This window comes from Dendrobates tinctorius, unplaced genomic scaffold (genome assembly GCF_039654945.1).
Source record: "Dendrobates tinctorius isolate UK_male_01 unplaced genomic scaffold, ASM3965494v1 ptg000196l, whole genome shotgun sequence".
NCBI classification, from domain to species: Eukaryota; Metazoa; Chordata; class Amphibia; order Anura; family Dendrobatidae; genus Dendrobates; species Dendrobates tinctorius.
In genome coordinates this window covers 13,996,766-14,012,475 of record NW_027361863.1, presented here as the reverse complement: position 1 = coordinate 14,012,475, position 15,710 = coordinate 13,996,766, and the positions used below count along the sequence as shown (strand labels likewise).

At 42.6% G+C, this 15,710-nt stretch overlaps 1 protein-coding gene across 2 annotated transcripts in view; it reads right to left on the bottom strand.

The window, feature by feature from the left end:
* The window catches only part of LOC141056195 (ovostatin-like), a 55,091-nt gene extending 40,675 nt beyond the window's left edge, over positions 1 to 14,416 (bottom strand). For both annotated transcript variants that reach the window (XM_073552901.1, XM_073552902.1), the window contains exons 1-4: positions 14,260 to 14,416; positions 8,825 to 9,008; positions 6,669 to 6,825; positions 4,563 to 4,615 (exon numbers count right to left, since the gene is read on the bottom strand). In XM_073552901.1, the coding sequence (XP_073409002.1) occupies positions 4,563 to 4,615; positions 6,669 to 6,825; positions 8,825 to 9,008; positions 14,260 to 14,327 (462 nt within the window). In that variant the 5' untranslated portion in view covers positions 14,328 to 14,416. The remainder of the gene's footprint in view (positions 1 to 4,562; positions 4,616 to 6,668; positions 6,826 to 8,824; positions 9,009 to 14,259) is intronic.
* Between the last annotated feature and the right edge of the window lie 1,294 nt (positions 14,417 to 15,710).

Genomic DNA, 15,710 nt, shown 5'->3' with positions numbered 1-15,710 from the left:
CACTTAGCTAGCCTAAATGAATTCAAGTCTCCAGGTCCAGATGAATTACACCCCAGAGTACTGAAGGAGATAGCAGAAGAAATTTTTGAACCCCTCTCTATAATCTTTGAAAATTCTTGGAGAACAGGAGAAGTGCCAGAAGACTGGAGAAGAGCAAATGTTGTTCCTATCTTCAAAAAGGGGAAGAAGGTGGACCCAGGTAACTATAGGCCGGTGAGTCTGACTTCTATACCAGGAAAGATCTTTGAACAAATTATTAAACAACATGTATGTCAATACCTGGATAAGAATGAAGTGATTAAACAGAGTCAGCATGGGTTTGTAACTAATAAGTCATGTCAGACTAACTTAATTTCCTTCTATGACGGTATCACTGATTGGGTGGATCAAGGAAATGCTGTAGATATAGTATATCTTGACTTCAGCAAAGCATTTGACAAAGTCTCTCATACAATCCTTATTGAAAAAATGATTAAGTATGGAATGGACAAGGCAACTGTTAGGTGGATTCATAATTGGCTTAGTGATCGGACCCAAAGAGTGGTCGTAAATGGCTGCACATCCAGTTGGAAGAATGTCTCAAGTGGGGTACCACAGGGCTCTGTCCTGGGCCCTGTATTGTTCAACATCTTTATCAACGATTTAGATGAAGGAATTGAGGGTAAACTGATTAAATTTGCTGATGACACAAAGCTAGGAGGGATAGCTAATACTAGAGAAGAGAGAGAGAGGATTCAAAAAGATTTAAATAAACTGGAGAAGTGGGCAGCAACTAACAGAATGGTTTTTAACAGGGAGAAATGCAAAGTACTACATCTGGGCAATAAAAATGGAAAAAGCATATATAGAATGGGAGGAATAGGGCTAAGTGACAGCACATGTGAAAAAGACTTGGGTATACTAATAGATCACAGACTGAATATGAGTCAACAGTGTGATGCAGCAGCAAAAAAGGCAAATGCAATTCTAGGATGTATTAACAGAAGCATACAGTCTAGATCACGTGAAGTCATTATTTCCCTCTACTCCTCTTTGGTCAGACCTCATCTGGAATATTGTGTCCAGTTTTGGGCACCACATTTTAAAAAAGACATCAACAAACTGGAGCAAGTTCAGAAAAGAGCGACCAGAATGGTGACCGGTCTGCAAACCCTGTCTTATGAGGAAAGGTTGCAGGATTTGGGAATGTTTAGTTTGCAAAAGAGAAGACTGAGAGGAGACTTAATAGCTGTCTACAAATATCTAAAGGGCTGTCACATTGTAGAAGGATCAACTTTATTCTCATTTGCACAAGGAAAGACTAGAAGCAATGGGATCAAACTGAATGGGAGGAGACACAGATTAGATATTAGAAAAAACTTTTTGACAGTTAGAGTGATCAATGAGTGGAACAGGCTGCCACGAGAAGTGGTGAGTTCTCCTTCAATGGAAGTCTTCAAACAGAGGCTGGACAGACATCTGACTGGGATGATTTAGCGAATCCTGCTTTGAGCAGGGGGTTGGACCAGATGGCCCAGGAGGTCCCTTCCAACTCTACGATTCTATGATTCTATGATTCTATGTATAAGAATATAACTACTATAATACTGTCCCCTATGTACACGAGTATAACTACTATAATACTGTCCCTATGTACAAGAATATAACTACTATAATACTGCTCCTATGTACAAGAATATAACTACTATAATACTGCCCCTATGTACAAGAATATAACTACTATAATACTGCTCCTATGTACAAGAATATAACTACTATAATACTGCTCCTATGTACAAGAATATAACTACTATAATACTGCTCTTATATACAAGAATATAACTACTATAATAATGCCCCCCATGTACAAGAATGTAACTACTATAATACTGCCCCCTATGTATAAGAATATAACTACTATAATACTGCCCCCATGTATAAGAATATAACTACTATAATACTGCCCCCCATGTACAAGAATGTAACTACTATAATACTGCTCCTATGTACAAGAATATAACTACTATAATACTGCCCCATGTACAAGAATATAACTACTATAATACTGCTCCTATGTACAAGAATATAACTACTATAATACTGCTCCTATGTACAAGAATATAACTACTATAATACTGCTCTTATATACAAGAATATAACTACTATAATACTGCCCCCATGTATAAGAATATAACTACTATAATACTGCCCCCCATGTACAAGAATGTAACTACTATAATACTGCTCCTATGTACAAGAATATAACTACTATAATACTGCCCCTATGTACAAGAATATAACTACTATAATACTGCTCCTATGTACAAGAATATAACTACTATAATACTGCTCCTATGTACAAGAATATAACTACTATAATACTGCTCTTATATACAAGAATATAACTACTATAATAATGCCCCCCATGTACAAGAATGTAACTACTATAATACTGCCCCCTATGTATAAGAATATAACTACTATAATACTGCCCCCTATGTATAAGAATATAACTACTATAATACTGCCCCCCATGTACAAGAATGTAACTACTATAATACTGCTCCTATGTACAAGAATATAACTACTATAATACTGCCCCATGTACAAGAATATAACTACTATAATGCTTCCCCTATGTACAAGAATGTAACTACTATAATACTGCTCTTATATACAAGAATATAACTACTATAATACTGCCCCTATGTACAAGAATATAACTACTATAATACTGCCCCCATGTATAAGAATATAACTACTATAATACTGTCCCCTATGTACACGAGTATAACTACTATAATACTGTCCCTATGTACAAGAATATAACTACTATAATACTGCTCCTATGTACAAGAATATAACTACTATAATACTGCCCCTATGTACAAGAATATAACTACTATAATACTGCTCCTATGTACAAGAATATAACTACTATAATACTGCTCCTATGTACAAGAATATAACTACTATAATACTGCTCTTATATACAAGAATATAACTACTATAATAATGCCCCCCATGTACAAGAATGTAACTACTATAATACTGCCCCCTATGTATAAGAATATAACTACTATAATACTGCCCCCATGTATAAGAATATAACTACTATAATACTGTCCCCTATGTACACGAGTATAACTACTATAATACTGTCCCTATGTACAAGAATATAACTACTATAATACTGTCCCTATGTACAAGAATATAACTACTATAATACTGCTCCTATGTACAAGAATATAACTACTATAATACTGTCCCCTATGTACACGAGTATAACTACTATAATACTGTCCCTATGTACAAGAATATAACTACTATAATACTGCCCCCATGTATAAGAATATAACTACTATAATACTGTCCCCTATGTACACGAGTATAACTACTATAATACTGTCCCTATGTACAAGAATATAACTACTATAATACTGTCCCTATGTACAAGAATATAACTACTATAATACTGCTCCTATGTACAAGAATATAACTACTATAATACTGTCCCCTATGTACACGAGTATAACTACTATAATACTGTCCCTATGTACAAGAATATAACTACTATAATACTGCCCCCATGTATAAGAATATAACTACTATAATACTGTCCCCTATGTACACGAGTATAACTACTATAATACTGTCCCTATGTACAAGAATATAACTACTATAATACTGTCCCCTATGTACACGAGTATAACTACTATAATACTGTCCCTATGTACAAGAATATAACTACTATAATACTGTCCCCTATGTACACGAGTATAACTACTATAATACTGTCCCTATGTACAAGAATATAACTAATATAATACTGCCCCCATGTATAAGAATATAACTACTATAATACTGTCCCCTATGTACACGAGTATAACTACTATAATACTGTCCCTATGTACAAGAATATAACTACTATAATACTGTCCCCTATGTACACGAGTATAACTACTATAATACTGCTCCTATGTACAAGAATATAACTACTATAATACTGTCCCCTATGTACACGAGTATAACTACTATAATACTGTCCCTATGTACAAGAATATAACTACTATAATACTGCCCCCATGTATAAGAATATAACTACTATAATACTGTCCCCTATGTACACGAGTATAACTACTATAATACTGTCCCTATGTACAAGAATATAACTACTATAATACTGTCCCCTATGTACACGAGTATAACTACTATAATACTGTCCCTATGTACAAGAATATAACTACTATAATACTGCCACTATGTACAAGAATATAACTACTATAATACTGCTCCTATGTACAAGAATATAACTACTATAATATTGCCTCTTATGTACAAGAATATAACTACTATAATACTGTCCCTATGTACAAGAATATAACTACTATAATACTGTCCCTATGTACAAGAATATAACTACTATGGTTGTTGCCGACTTTGAAAAATTCTATACATGATTGAGAATAATGCATACAATTTAGTCCTCAAGGGCAAGAACCAAGACTTGTCTACAGCAGAAAACTGCTTTAATTTGTAGTACACAGTTTAAGTAGATTAAGACATTCCTAGCTAGTACTCACATAATCTTCCTCCATTTTTAAACGATTATTCAAAGCAATCACAATAAAGTTCACTGAAAAATAAATGGACAAGTCAGACAAAATAAAAATCTCAAAGAAATGTGGAACCTTCTTCTCTAAACTAAAAGCACAGAGATTCTTTTGCTTTCATTGACTTTCGAATGGCAAATCTGCCCAGCTATATGGTCTTTTAACCCCCACATTGGCATGCATTGGTGCAACTCGAGGGAGGATATGGTGGGGCAGGTGTTCTGGGGCAACAACCAGACTTTTCTTGCTATTTAGATACAGGGATAAAGACTACTTATTTTGGCAGATTTTCTGTTCTGTTCTAGATCCTTGGAATGTACTGTGAGAAACCAACCTATAGAAATTTGAGCCTACATAAATTATGTGTATGTTCAATATGTGTATGTATGTGCTTATGTCCTGGAAGAAGCCAAATGCAGGCGAGACCCAGAATTGGACATGCCACATGGTTTCTTACAAAAGGCACCATTTAATTCTGTGTTTGCGAATATCAAGCGTAAAACGTTCCTTGACGTGTGACATTAAAGGCTCGTTAGGCCGGGGTCTTGTTCATACATTCCTAGGATCACAGTTAGAGCTTTTTGTCTAAGACTTGAGTAATAGAGAACAGGATTGTAAAACAGACCGGGCAGACATTGAACAGAAGCTCCTTTGATGTGAAAACTTGTATGCGAGTAGGCACATGTGTAGAAGAAAATTAGACTTTTGTGAGGCATCGCATACCTGCGGCAGATCTACAACCAAATCTGTGTGCGTTACACAATTTTTGCTACAAATAATTTTCTTTTTCGCAATGCAAATCCCCATCCATATGTAGGATACCATAAATCCTGCACCAAAGGTCTGCAATAAATCCACCCCATCTAAATCTACTAAACCCTTAGACCAGGGGTGGGGAGCGTCTGGCCCGCGGGCCGTATACGGCCCGCCATATCATTTGGTCAGGCCCGCAGCCGCTCCAGAGCCGCGATCGGGTACCTTGTTGCAGGAGCCAGAGGAGCAGAGGAGGACTCTTGCTCTGCTTCCTAGCCCCGCCCGCTGGATACCGCGCACGGATACGTACACGCACTGACGGGGACTGAGCACACCCCGCTGGACCCCAGCGGCCCCCGCGCACTGATACTAATGAAGAGGACGAGTAACCGCGCGCCAGAGTGTGAGCTGCGCAGGACTGGTCTGCGGCCTGCCTCCCCAGCCTGCCTTCTTCATCACCCCAGCCTGTCATCTTCATCACCCCGGTCACCGGTGCGGTGGTGACCATGTGCTGCTGTGTGTGCGGTGCGGGGCCTGGGGGCCATCCAGGAGTCACTGTGTTCAACACCAGGTCAGTATGTGCTGCCTATTGGATACATGTGCTGCCTAATGGGGACATGTGCTGCCTAATGGGGACATGTGCTGCCTAATGGGGACAGTTACCTGACTATTGGGGACAGTTACCTGACTATTGGGGACCTGTGCTGCCTAATGGGAACATTTTCATGCCTATTGGGGACAGTTACCTGACTATTGGGGACATTTTCCTGCCTATTGGGGATCTGTGCTGCCTAATGGGGACATTTTCCTGCCTATTGGGGACCTGTTCTGCCTAATGGGGACATTTTCCTGCCTATTGGGGGACCTGTGCTGCCTAATGGGGACATTTTCCTGCCTATTGGGGACATTTACATTCCTATTGGGGGACCTGTGCTGCCGATTGGGGACATATGCTGCCTAATAGTGACATTTGCCTGCCTATTGGGGACCTCAGAGATTTAGTTTTCCTTGCCTCAGCTGCATGATTTATGGCTGCTGGACAGCCTGAATACATGTGAGGAATGCCTGTTTGTTAAGGAATCCCCACGTTTTCAAGCTGACCAGCAGCCGCAAATCATGCAAATACGTCGACAGAAACTAAATCTCTGAGCACGCCAAAATACTCAGAGGACACCCAAGCATGCTTGGAAAAACCCAAGCAACGAGTATACTCGCTCATCATTATTAACAATTTTATACGGCCCCCGAAAATTCCAAATGGCCCTCGGCAGAAAAAAGGTTCCCCACCCCTGCCATATACAATCAAATAAAATGTAATCTTACCAATCTCTCCTGGTTTATAAATGGACTTTTCCATTTGAATTAATGTAACTTTCCCAGTTGGAGCCACCACCACAGCCCTACGTGCTGCATAGTTATAGTTGGTGGCCACCGCATTCATGGTCAGAAAGACTGGAGCAGGTTTAAGTATAACAGGGACCTAAAGAAAATAAAAGGATACAAATACTGTAAAAAAAAATAATTTGAGATGTTTTTATTTGTTAAACCTGAAATCAGCAGCGGTTCTTATTTTGAATCCGCAAACAAGTAATAAACAGTTTCCAACTTTAGAACTACACACAAGAAGTTTGCGGTTTAAAAACATGTAGAAACGTTTAGTCCACAGATGAGAGGGGAGCCTCCACTTAGTCTTAAGACCAAGAGGGGAGCCTACACTTAGTCCACAGATGAGAGGGGAGCCTCCACTTAGTCCACAGATGAGAGGGGAGCCTCCACTTAGTCCACAGATGAGAGGGGAGCCTCCACTTAGTCCACAGATGAGAGGGGAGCCTCCACTTGGTCCACAGATGAGAGAGGGGAGCCTCCACTTAGTCCACAGATGAGAGAGGGGAGCCTCCACTTAGTCCACAGATGAGAGAGGGGAGCCTCCACTTAGTCCACAGATGAGAGAGGGGAGCCTCCACTTAGTCCACAGATGAGAGAGGGGAGCCTCCACTTAGTCCACAGATGAGAGAGGGGAGCCTCCACTTAGTCCACAGATGAGAGAGGGGAGCCTCCACTTAGTCCACAGATGAGAGAGGGGAGCCTCCACTTAGTCCACAGATGAGAGAGGGGAGCCTCCACTTAGTCCACAGATGAGAGAGGGGAGCCTCAAGCTCACCTTCCTTTTCCCAGTGTCATTAAACTGTTAGAGCATTATTGAAAATAATTCCCCGTATCATAAGTTTATAATAAGGTAAGAAAATTCACTAGAGATGGGGAACTCTGCCAAAATTTAATTTGTCAAATTCGCTCAGAAAATTCTATTTTACTTGGTGCAAATTTACTTACTGATAAAAGCCGTTTGTTATGCTCTGCCATCTGTACTGACCTCAGAGCATAAATGGAGGAATTAGAAAAGTATTCTATTAATTTCATCTCTCACATATTCTGACACCAAAATTTCCCCACTTGCTACTCTACCGGCTCATTACCTGCCTCCAGCTTCAGTCTTCTTTTCCATCCTCTTTGGCATTTCCAGCACTGGTTCGGCCTCAGTGTCATAATATACATTTTCCCGCAACATCACTTGAGGCCTTGTTAGCACTCGAAATGCCGAAAAGTGAAAATGGAACAGAAGACTGGAACTAAATGGAGGAAGCAAGTAACTGTCGGGAAGCGATGGTGCTAAACCAGGTGAAGGGCGAGGTGAGCATGTTTTCTCTTTGTTTGTGTTCACCCCTAAAAAGATTTAAGCAAGATGTCACTATTGTGTGATTCAAATTGCCAAAAATTTGAATCCTAGTGAATCCAAATATTTTATGAAAATTCGAAGCAACTTCAGTTTACCTTTACTCAATTGGCTCATCTCTACCCTTGACCGGGGACGCAAGTATTATTGGTGCTGCTTGTGCAATCGCACAGGGGCCCAAGGGAAAAGAGGGCCTATTTCCACCTCCAAAACTGGTGGAACTGTGCATTATGATGACATATTTAACTGCAAAGGACCCATATATTGTTCTTGCCACAGGGGCCCATCTCCTGTGTTTGTTACTGCCCTTTCCTACTAAATGTGTCGTGATAAAAACAGGAACAAAATAGGGCTACCATTGCCCCACTCTAGTTGTGGTACCAGGCTAGGAAAGTCATAAACCAAAAGGTAAGGTTGGTATTAGAAAAACCAAGCTATAAGGGTTAAATATGGGTCCGTTGTAGGTCAGTGCAGATTACCACACGGTTCAACAGGTATAGACATTAAATGCGTGGATGATTTGCGCTCACTAATAATGGTCAAGTTTAACATGATTTGGATGAGTTTATACCATTTCTTAAAGTTTTACCATTTATATCAATCTGCTGCTTTCAATGACCTCAACAACACATACTAATTCTAAATCTTTATCTCATGAGATTTCACAAAACTTCTATTTGATAAAAATTAGAAAAATTGACTGCATAATTGTTGATAATCTAATGAGAAATCAGGACCTTGAACCAACCTGGAATTCCGGACAGGTGAAGACATCACCAACGGGGAACTGCTGGCTGATGATTGTGTGATTCACACCATCGACCTCGAGGATGATATCAACATTGACAGGTTGCGAGTGGTGTTTGACCTCTAAGCATCCTTTCACCAACTCCCCACTCTTCAGCAGAGCAGGGATGGAAAAGGCACATTGTCTGAAGAGAAACAATACGACATATAAAGTGGCTTGCGGTAGATGGAGTCACCATTAGGCTTTAGTAACCATTGGGTATAAAACTACTGTGGTCCCCAGGATAATCTCCACCTTGCGGCAATTACACTACTCTAAAAAAAGGGGAGGTTAATGCTTTGCCAAAAGATGACATCAGTAGCGTTAAAAGTTTCACCAAAAGATTTGGGCTCCCCTGGTTGGCATCTTCAGTCCGGCATCATGGCTGCCTATTGTGTTTTCCTAGGCCCCGCAATGTTATGACATCCTCACCCAACGTCATGACACCATGGGGTCTATCACTCACTAGTCATGCCCAGAATGCCAAGCCGAGGATGCCAGACACTTAAGTGAAGACTTCCCTGGAAAATAGAGGACCATTCTAGACCCTGGAGCAAGGCTATATTAGTCGTACCCGTAAATGGCTAGGAAGTAATTCACAAAGAGTAACATTGGGATGTTGACATCCAAGAAACATGAGGTAGGAGCAGAAGAATAAGCAAGAGCCAAGCATACCGAGATATACAATGAAGGGATAGGATGAAAACAAGAAGACAAAGGTCCATCAATTTCCATCTTTCTACACCGATTATATATTCTCTAGATTATTTGTAATCTACAGTGCAATTTGTTGTGAGAAAAGTATCCAGACCTTTTAGAATTGCTGTCATAGTATCTGCCCTTAGTACCTATTGCTTTCGGGTATTCCACATTCTGACTGCTCTAACTGTAAACAACACACAAAAGACCACATACGACCATAAGTCCCATTAAAAAGAATATTTATTAATATATCATGATACATATCAAAAATGTAAAAAATCAGGTCCGAAATCTGCCAGTTCGTTGTGTTATTAAATTGGCTTTTGGTTACTACCTGGGTAGCATCCATTTTAATGGACATTACTAAGGCTGTGTACTAGGAGACACAAAAGTGTTACATGCGACTTTCCAGGGTAATTGGAGGCTTTGCAATATTGCAATTCGTTTGGGAATTAATTAGCTGTAGATTTAATTTAGAAAAAAAAGATAAATTGGTCAAATCTGGTAAATTTGAAATTCAAAAGATTTGATCATCATTACTATTTCCATTTATAAATCTAGTAAACCATCTATAAAGGATGAGATACCGTAATTAGAGTAATTTACAGTAAGTCAGTAAAATCCTGCAGAATGTTAATAAAAGCTCGACGTAAGAACAGGATTTCCGCTCGTAAATTGCATCGTTTGTGGGATCAATTCTTCTGCAATTACAAGTTTTTTTATTGCACAGTAACAAATACTGAATACAAAGTGACTGATCCCAAGGATACAAGTGGCCTCAATGCTTTGTGTTTCCCGACATAGGGCGGCATTGAGGACAACTAAGACAGGAGTCTTGAGCTCAAGTATGACTGATTAAGGCCTCATTCACACGCAGGTTTTTCTAATGTGTAGAAAAAAAGGATCGATTATTTTGATCAGAGTGGAGCAAAAAAATTAAAAATAAATAAATAATGTTACAGTCCCTGAAATATCGGAGCCGCATTCCCGATTCTCATCTAACACTCAGATCAAAATTGGGCATGTTTCCACGATTTTGCAAACACCACTCCTAGGTGAGGGAGAGGGTCCTGCAATGCCTGGAGAGAGAGGGAGAGGGTCCTGCAATGCCTGGAGAGAGAGTGAGAGGGTCCCGCAATGCCTGGAGAGAGAGTGAGAGGGTCCCGCAATGCCTGGAGAGAGAGGGAGAGGGTCCCGCAATGCCTGGAGAGAGAGGGAGAGGGTCCCGCAATGCCTGGAGAGAGAGGGAGAGGGTCCCGCAATGACTGGAGAGAGAGGGAGAGGGTCCCGCAATGCCTGGAGAGAGAGGGAGAGGGTCCCGCAATGCCTGGAGAGAGAGGGAGAGGGTCCCGCAATGCCTGGAGAGAGAGGGAGAGGGTCCCGCAATGCCTGGAGAGAGAGTGAGAGGGTCCTGCAATGCCTGGAGAGAGAGGGAGAGGGCCCCGCAATGCCTGGAGAGAGAGGGAGAGGGTCCCGCAATGCCTGGAGAGAGAGGGAGAGGGCCCCGCAATGCCTGGAGAGAGAGGGAGAGGGTCCCGCAATGCCTGGAGAGAGAGGGAGAGAGTCCCGCAATGCCTGGAGAGAGAGGGAGAGGGCCCCGCAATGCCTGGAGAGAGAGGGAGAGGGTCCCGCAATGCCTGGAGAGAGAGGGAGAGGGTCCCGCAATGCCTGGAGAGAGAGTGAGAGGGTCCCGCAATGCTTGGAGAGAGAGTGAGAGGGTTCTGCAATGCCTGGAGAGAGAGTGAGAGGGTCCCGCAATGCCTGGAGTGAGAGTGAGAGGGTCCCGCAATGCCTGGAGAGAGAGTAGAGAGTGAGAGGGTCCCGCAATGCCTGGAGAGAGAGTGAGAGGGTCCCGCAATGCCTGGAGAGAGAGTGAGAGGGTCCCGCAATGCCTGGAGAGAGAGGGAGAGGGTCCCGCAATGCCTGGAGAGAGAGGGAGAGGGTCCCGCAATGCCTGGAGAGAGAGGGAGAGGGTCCCGCAATGCCTGGAGAGAGAGTGAGAGGGTCCCGCAATGCCTGGAGAGAGCGTGAGAGGGTGCCGCAATGCCTGGAGAGAGAGTGAGAGGGTCCCGCAATGCCTGGAGAGAGAGTGAGAGGGTCCCGCAATGCCTGGAGAGAGAGTGAGAGGGTCCCGCAATGCCTGGAGAGAGAGTGAGAGGGTCCCGCAATGCCTGGAGAGAGAGTGAGAGGGTCCCGCAATGCCTGGAGAGAGAGGGTCCCGCAATGCCTGGAGATAGAGGGAGAGGGTCCCGCAATGCCTGGAGAGAGAGTGAGAGGGTCCCGCAACGCCTGGAGAGAGAGTGAGAGGGTCCCGCAATGCCTGGAGAGAGAGGGAGAGGGTCCCGCAATGCCTGGAGAGAGAGGGAGAGGGTCCCGCAATGCCTGGAGAGAGAGAGAGAGGGTCCCGCAATGCCTGTAGAGAGAGGGAGAGGGTCCTGCAATGCCTGGAGAGAGAGTGAGAGGGTCCCGCAATGCCTGGAGAGAGAGGGAGAGGGTCCCGCAATGCCTGGAGAGAGAGTGAGAGGGTCCCGCAATGCCTGGAGAGAGAGGGAGAGGGTCCCGCAATGCCTGGAGAGAGAGTGAGAGGGTCCCGCAATGCCTGGAGAGAGAGCATTTATTGTATAGAAATAGATGGAGAAATAGGAGTTGGAAAGATTTATGTAGTCAATAGGTGGTCGCAGCCGACACAGGATGACCATGCAAGAAGAAGGAGAGAAGAGACCAATGTATCCTACCTATATATGGAGGTAGCAGCCAAGGGGTCCAAGTAAAAACTTCGTTTTTTTCTTTACTTTCTTTACTTTGACCTCTTGACTCCATTTTTACTATTTTTTGAATATCTTTTTTGCACCAATGACTGAAGACTATGACATAAGACAAACAGATCTGTTTCCTCTCCTTCTCGCATGGTCAGCCTGAGACTGCTGCAGCCAGCATATCACTGATCGGCTGCAGCAGTCACGCTTGTTCTAGATCCTAATGTTTGGCTTGTGGCTTTCTGATCAGACCGAGTGTCAGTCCCAACTGTGCTGACTTCTAGAGGGGACATTATCTCTTGCTATGGGGGCAGTCAGACTTTATAAGGGGCACTCAGAGCAATATTACTTAATTACAGACACTTGGGGTATTAACACTCGTTAAGGGGCAACTTGGGCAACTTAAGAGACATTTATATGCAGCACTCGGGTTACTACTACTTTAAAAGGGAGCTCTTGGGTGCCAGGAGGCAATCAAGGCAAAAGGGGGCACTCGCACCATTACTACTTTATAAGGGGGTACTTGTACCATTACTACTTTATAAGGGGGTACTTGTACCATTACTACTTTATAAGGGGGTACTTGTACCATTACTACTTTATAAGGGGGCACTCGCACCATTACTACTTTATAAGGGGGCACTTGCACCATTACTATTTTATAAGGGGGCACTCGCACCATTACTACTTTATAAGGGGGCACTCGCACCATTACTATTTTATAAGGGGGCACTCGCACCATTACTACTTTATAAGGGGGCACTCGCACCATTACTACTTTATAAGGGGGTACTTGTACCATTACTACTTTATAAGGGGGCACTCGCACCATTACTACTTTATAAGGGGGTACTTGTACCATTACTACTTTATAAGGGGGTACTTGTACCATTACTACTTTATAAGGGGGCACTCGCACCATTACTATTTTATAAGGGGGCACTCGCACCATTACTACTTTATAAGGGGGCACTCGCACCATTACTATTTTATAAGGGGGCACTCGCACCATTACTACTTTATAAGGGGGCACTCGCACCATTACTACTTTATAAGGGGGTACTTGTACCATTACTACTTTATAAGGGGGTACTTGTACCATTACTATTTTATAAGGGGGCACTCGCACCATTACTATTTTATAAGGGGGCACTCGCACCATTACTATTTTATAAGGGGGCACTCGCACCATTACTATTTTATAAGGGGGCACTCGCACCATTACTACTTTATAAGGGGGCACTCGCACCATTACTATTTTATAAGGGGGCACTCGCACCATTACTACTTTATAAGGGGGCACTCGCACCATTACTATTTTATAAGGGGGCACTCGCACCATTACTACTTTATAAGGGGGCACTCGCACCATTACTATTTTATAAGGGGGCACTCGCACCATTACTACTTTATAAGGGGGCACTCGCACCATTACTATTTTATAAGGGGGCACTCGCACCATTACTACTTTATAAGGGGGCACTCGCACCATTACTACTTTATAAGGGGGCACTCGCACCATTACTACTTTATAAGGGGGCACTCGCACCATTACTACTTTATAACATATAAAAGGTGACTACTAACATTTCTTCACATACAACGTGACCCGTGACAATTTCTCAGAGATGATTTTGCTCCTCGATATTACAAATCTTGGGGACCCCGATCTACGCCAGTTATGTGCGATACCATCCAACGAGCCAACTGAGCGAGATACTGTTTGCTAAGTTCGAGTATCTAAGCCCGTGTGATACCATCTCAGAGTATTACATATCACTACACTTACTATGATACAATATAAAGTGACAGAATTCTCTTTAATTTGAATGGATGTAACAAGTGCCTGTCTAGCTGGTTGGACATTCTGGGACTTGTAGTTCTACACCTCCTCCTGCTCTAGGAAATATCACATTATCAGAATCTCTTCTGACTTACGGCTCTGATCTTCCTCCAGCGATGAGGCACAGGAGTGCCAGGCTCAGGCTGATCCCCGTCAGGTGCATTCCGACAGACAGGTAGCGCACTCACCTGCTGCACCTCAGTGCACTCCACCTGTCTATATGCACCTGTGATTGGGGCGGAGACTTCCTTGTTCCTCGGGGCGTAAATCCTGCACACGGCAAAGGAAACTTGTCAGCACAGATCTTGCCAGTACACAAGGAGCCTTGTCAGTAGAGAAAGGATCTGTTCATGAGACTTCTGTTCACGAGCAAGAAGCTACAATTACAACAAACCCCAAATATCAGGAATTTGCTTTTGTCCGTGCAAAAAAAATGTATTAGATCTGATATTGGAAAAGCCAAACCGGTATGAAAACTCAGCGACCTGCGGGGTTCATACACATACTGTGAAATTCCGAAATTTGTGCATCAGACTTTTTAGAAATTTTGACTTGCATGTTGGTATTTTCACGGAATGGGTTGATTTTATCATTCGCTTACACTTTGCAGTCCCTTATTTTTGGATGTTGTGTCTGCGGTCATGGCTCTAATATAGAGATGTAGAGTCAGAGCGAGTTATATTGGCCTCAGATGGAAGAAGTCATTCTAAGGGCCAATTTATACAGGACATGTAGAAGCCCCCTTTTAATATAACACTTTAAGGCCATGTTCACAAGTTGTGTTTTTGCAGCAGTTTTTTTCTCCCCCCTTAGGCTGGTTTCACACTTGCGTTTTTTTGCGCTGTATTTTAGCGCTAAAAAACGCATGCGCTTTTTTCCCTATATTTTGCATGGGATGCGCTTATGTGCGCATACACATGCGTTTGTATGCATTTTTTTGTGGTGTGCGCTCGGGCGTACAAAATGCATCCTGTTGCATTTTTTGGGCGTCCGACTTAACTCAAAAAAACGCATGCGCGCGCAATGCGTTTTTTTACAGCAAGACACCCATTATAAGTCTATGGGTGCGCATATGTGCGCATTGGCATGCTCATGTATGCGTTTTTTGAGCATGCGTTTTTTTGTTGACCATTGGTTTGACAATGGAAATTAGGGGTTTGGGTTAGAGTTAGGGTTAGTTAAGGGGGTTTAGGGTTAGGGTTTGGGTTAGGGTTAGTATGGTTTGGTTAAGGGTTAGGGTTTAGGGTTAGGGTCAGGGTTAGTATGGTTTGGTTAAGGGTTAGGGTTAGGGTATGGTTTGGTTAAGGGTTAGGGTTAGTTTGGGTTAGTGTGAGGGCCCAACTAATGTTGGAAAAAAACACAAACGCGGTAAAAACGCACTAAAAACGCATACGAACGCATAAAAATGCTGCGTTCTTTTCATGCATGCGCATAAAGATGCTTGAAAAAAACGCAGCGTTTGTATGCGTTTTTAGTGCGTTTTTACCGCGTTTGTATGCTTTGTATGCGTTTTTCCATGCGTTTTTTTGCGGGAAAAGTGTGAAAG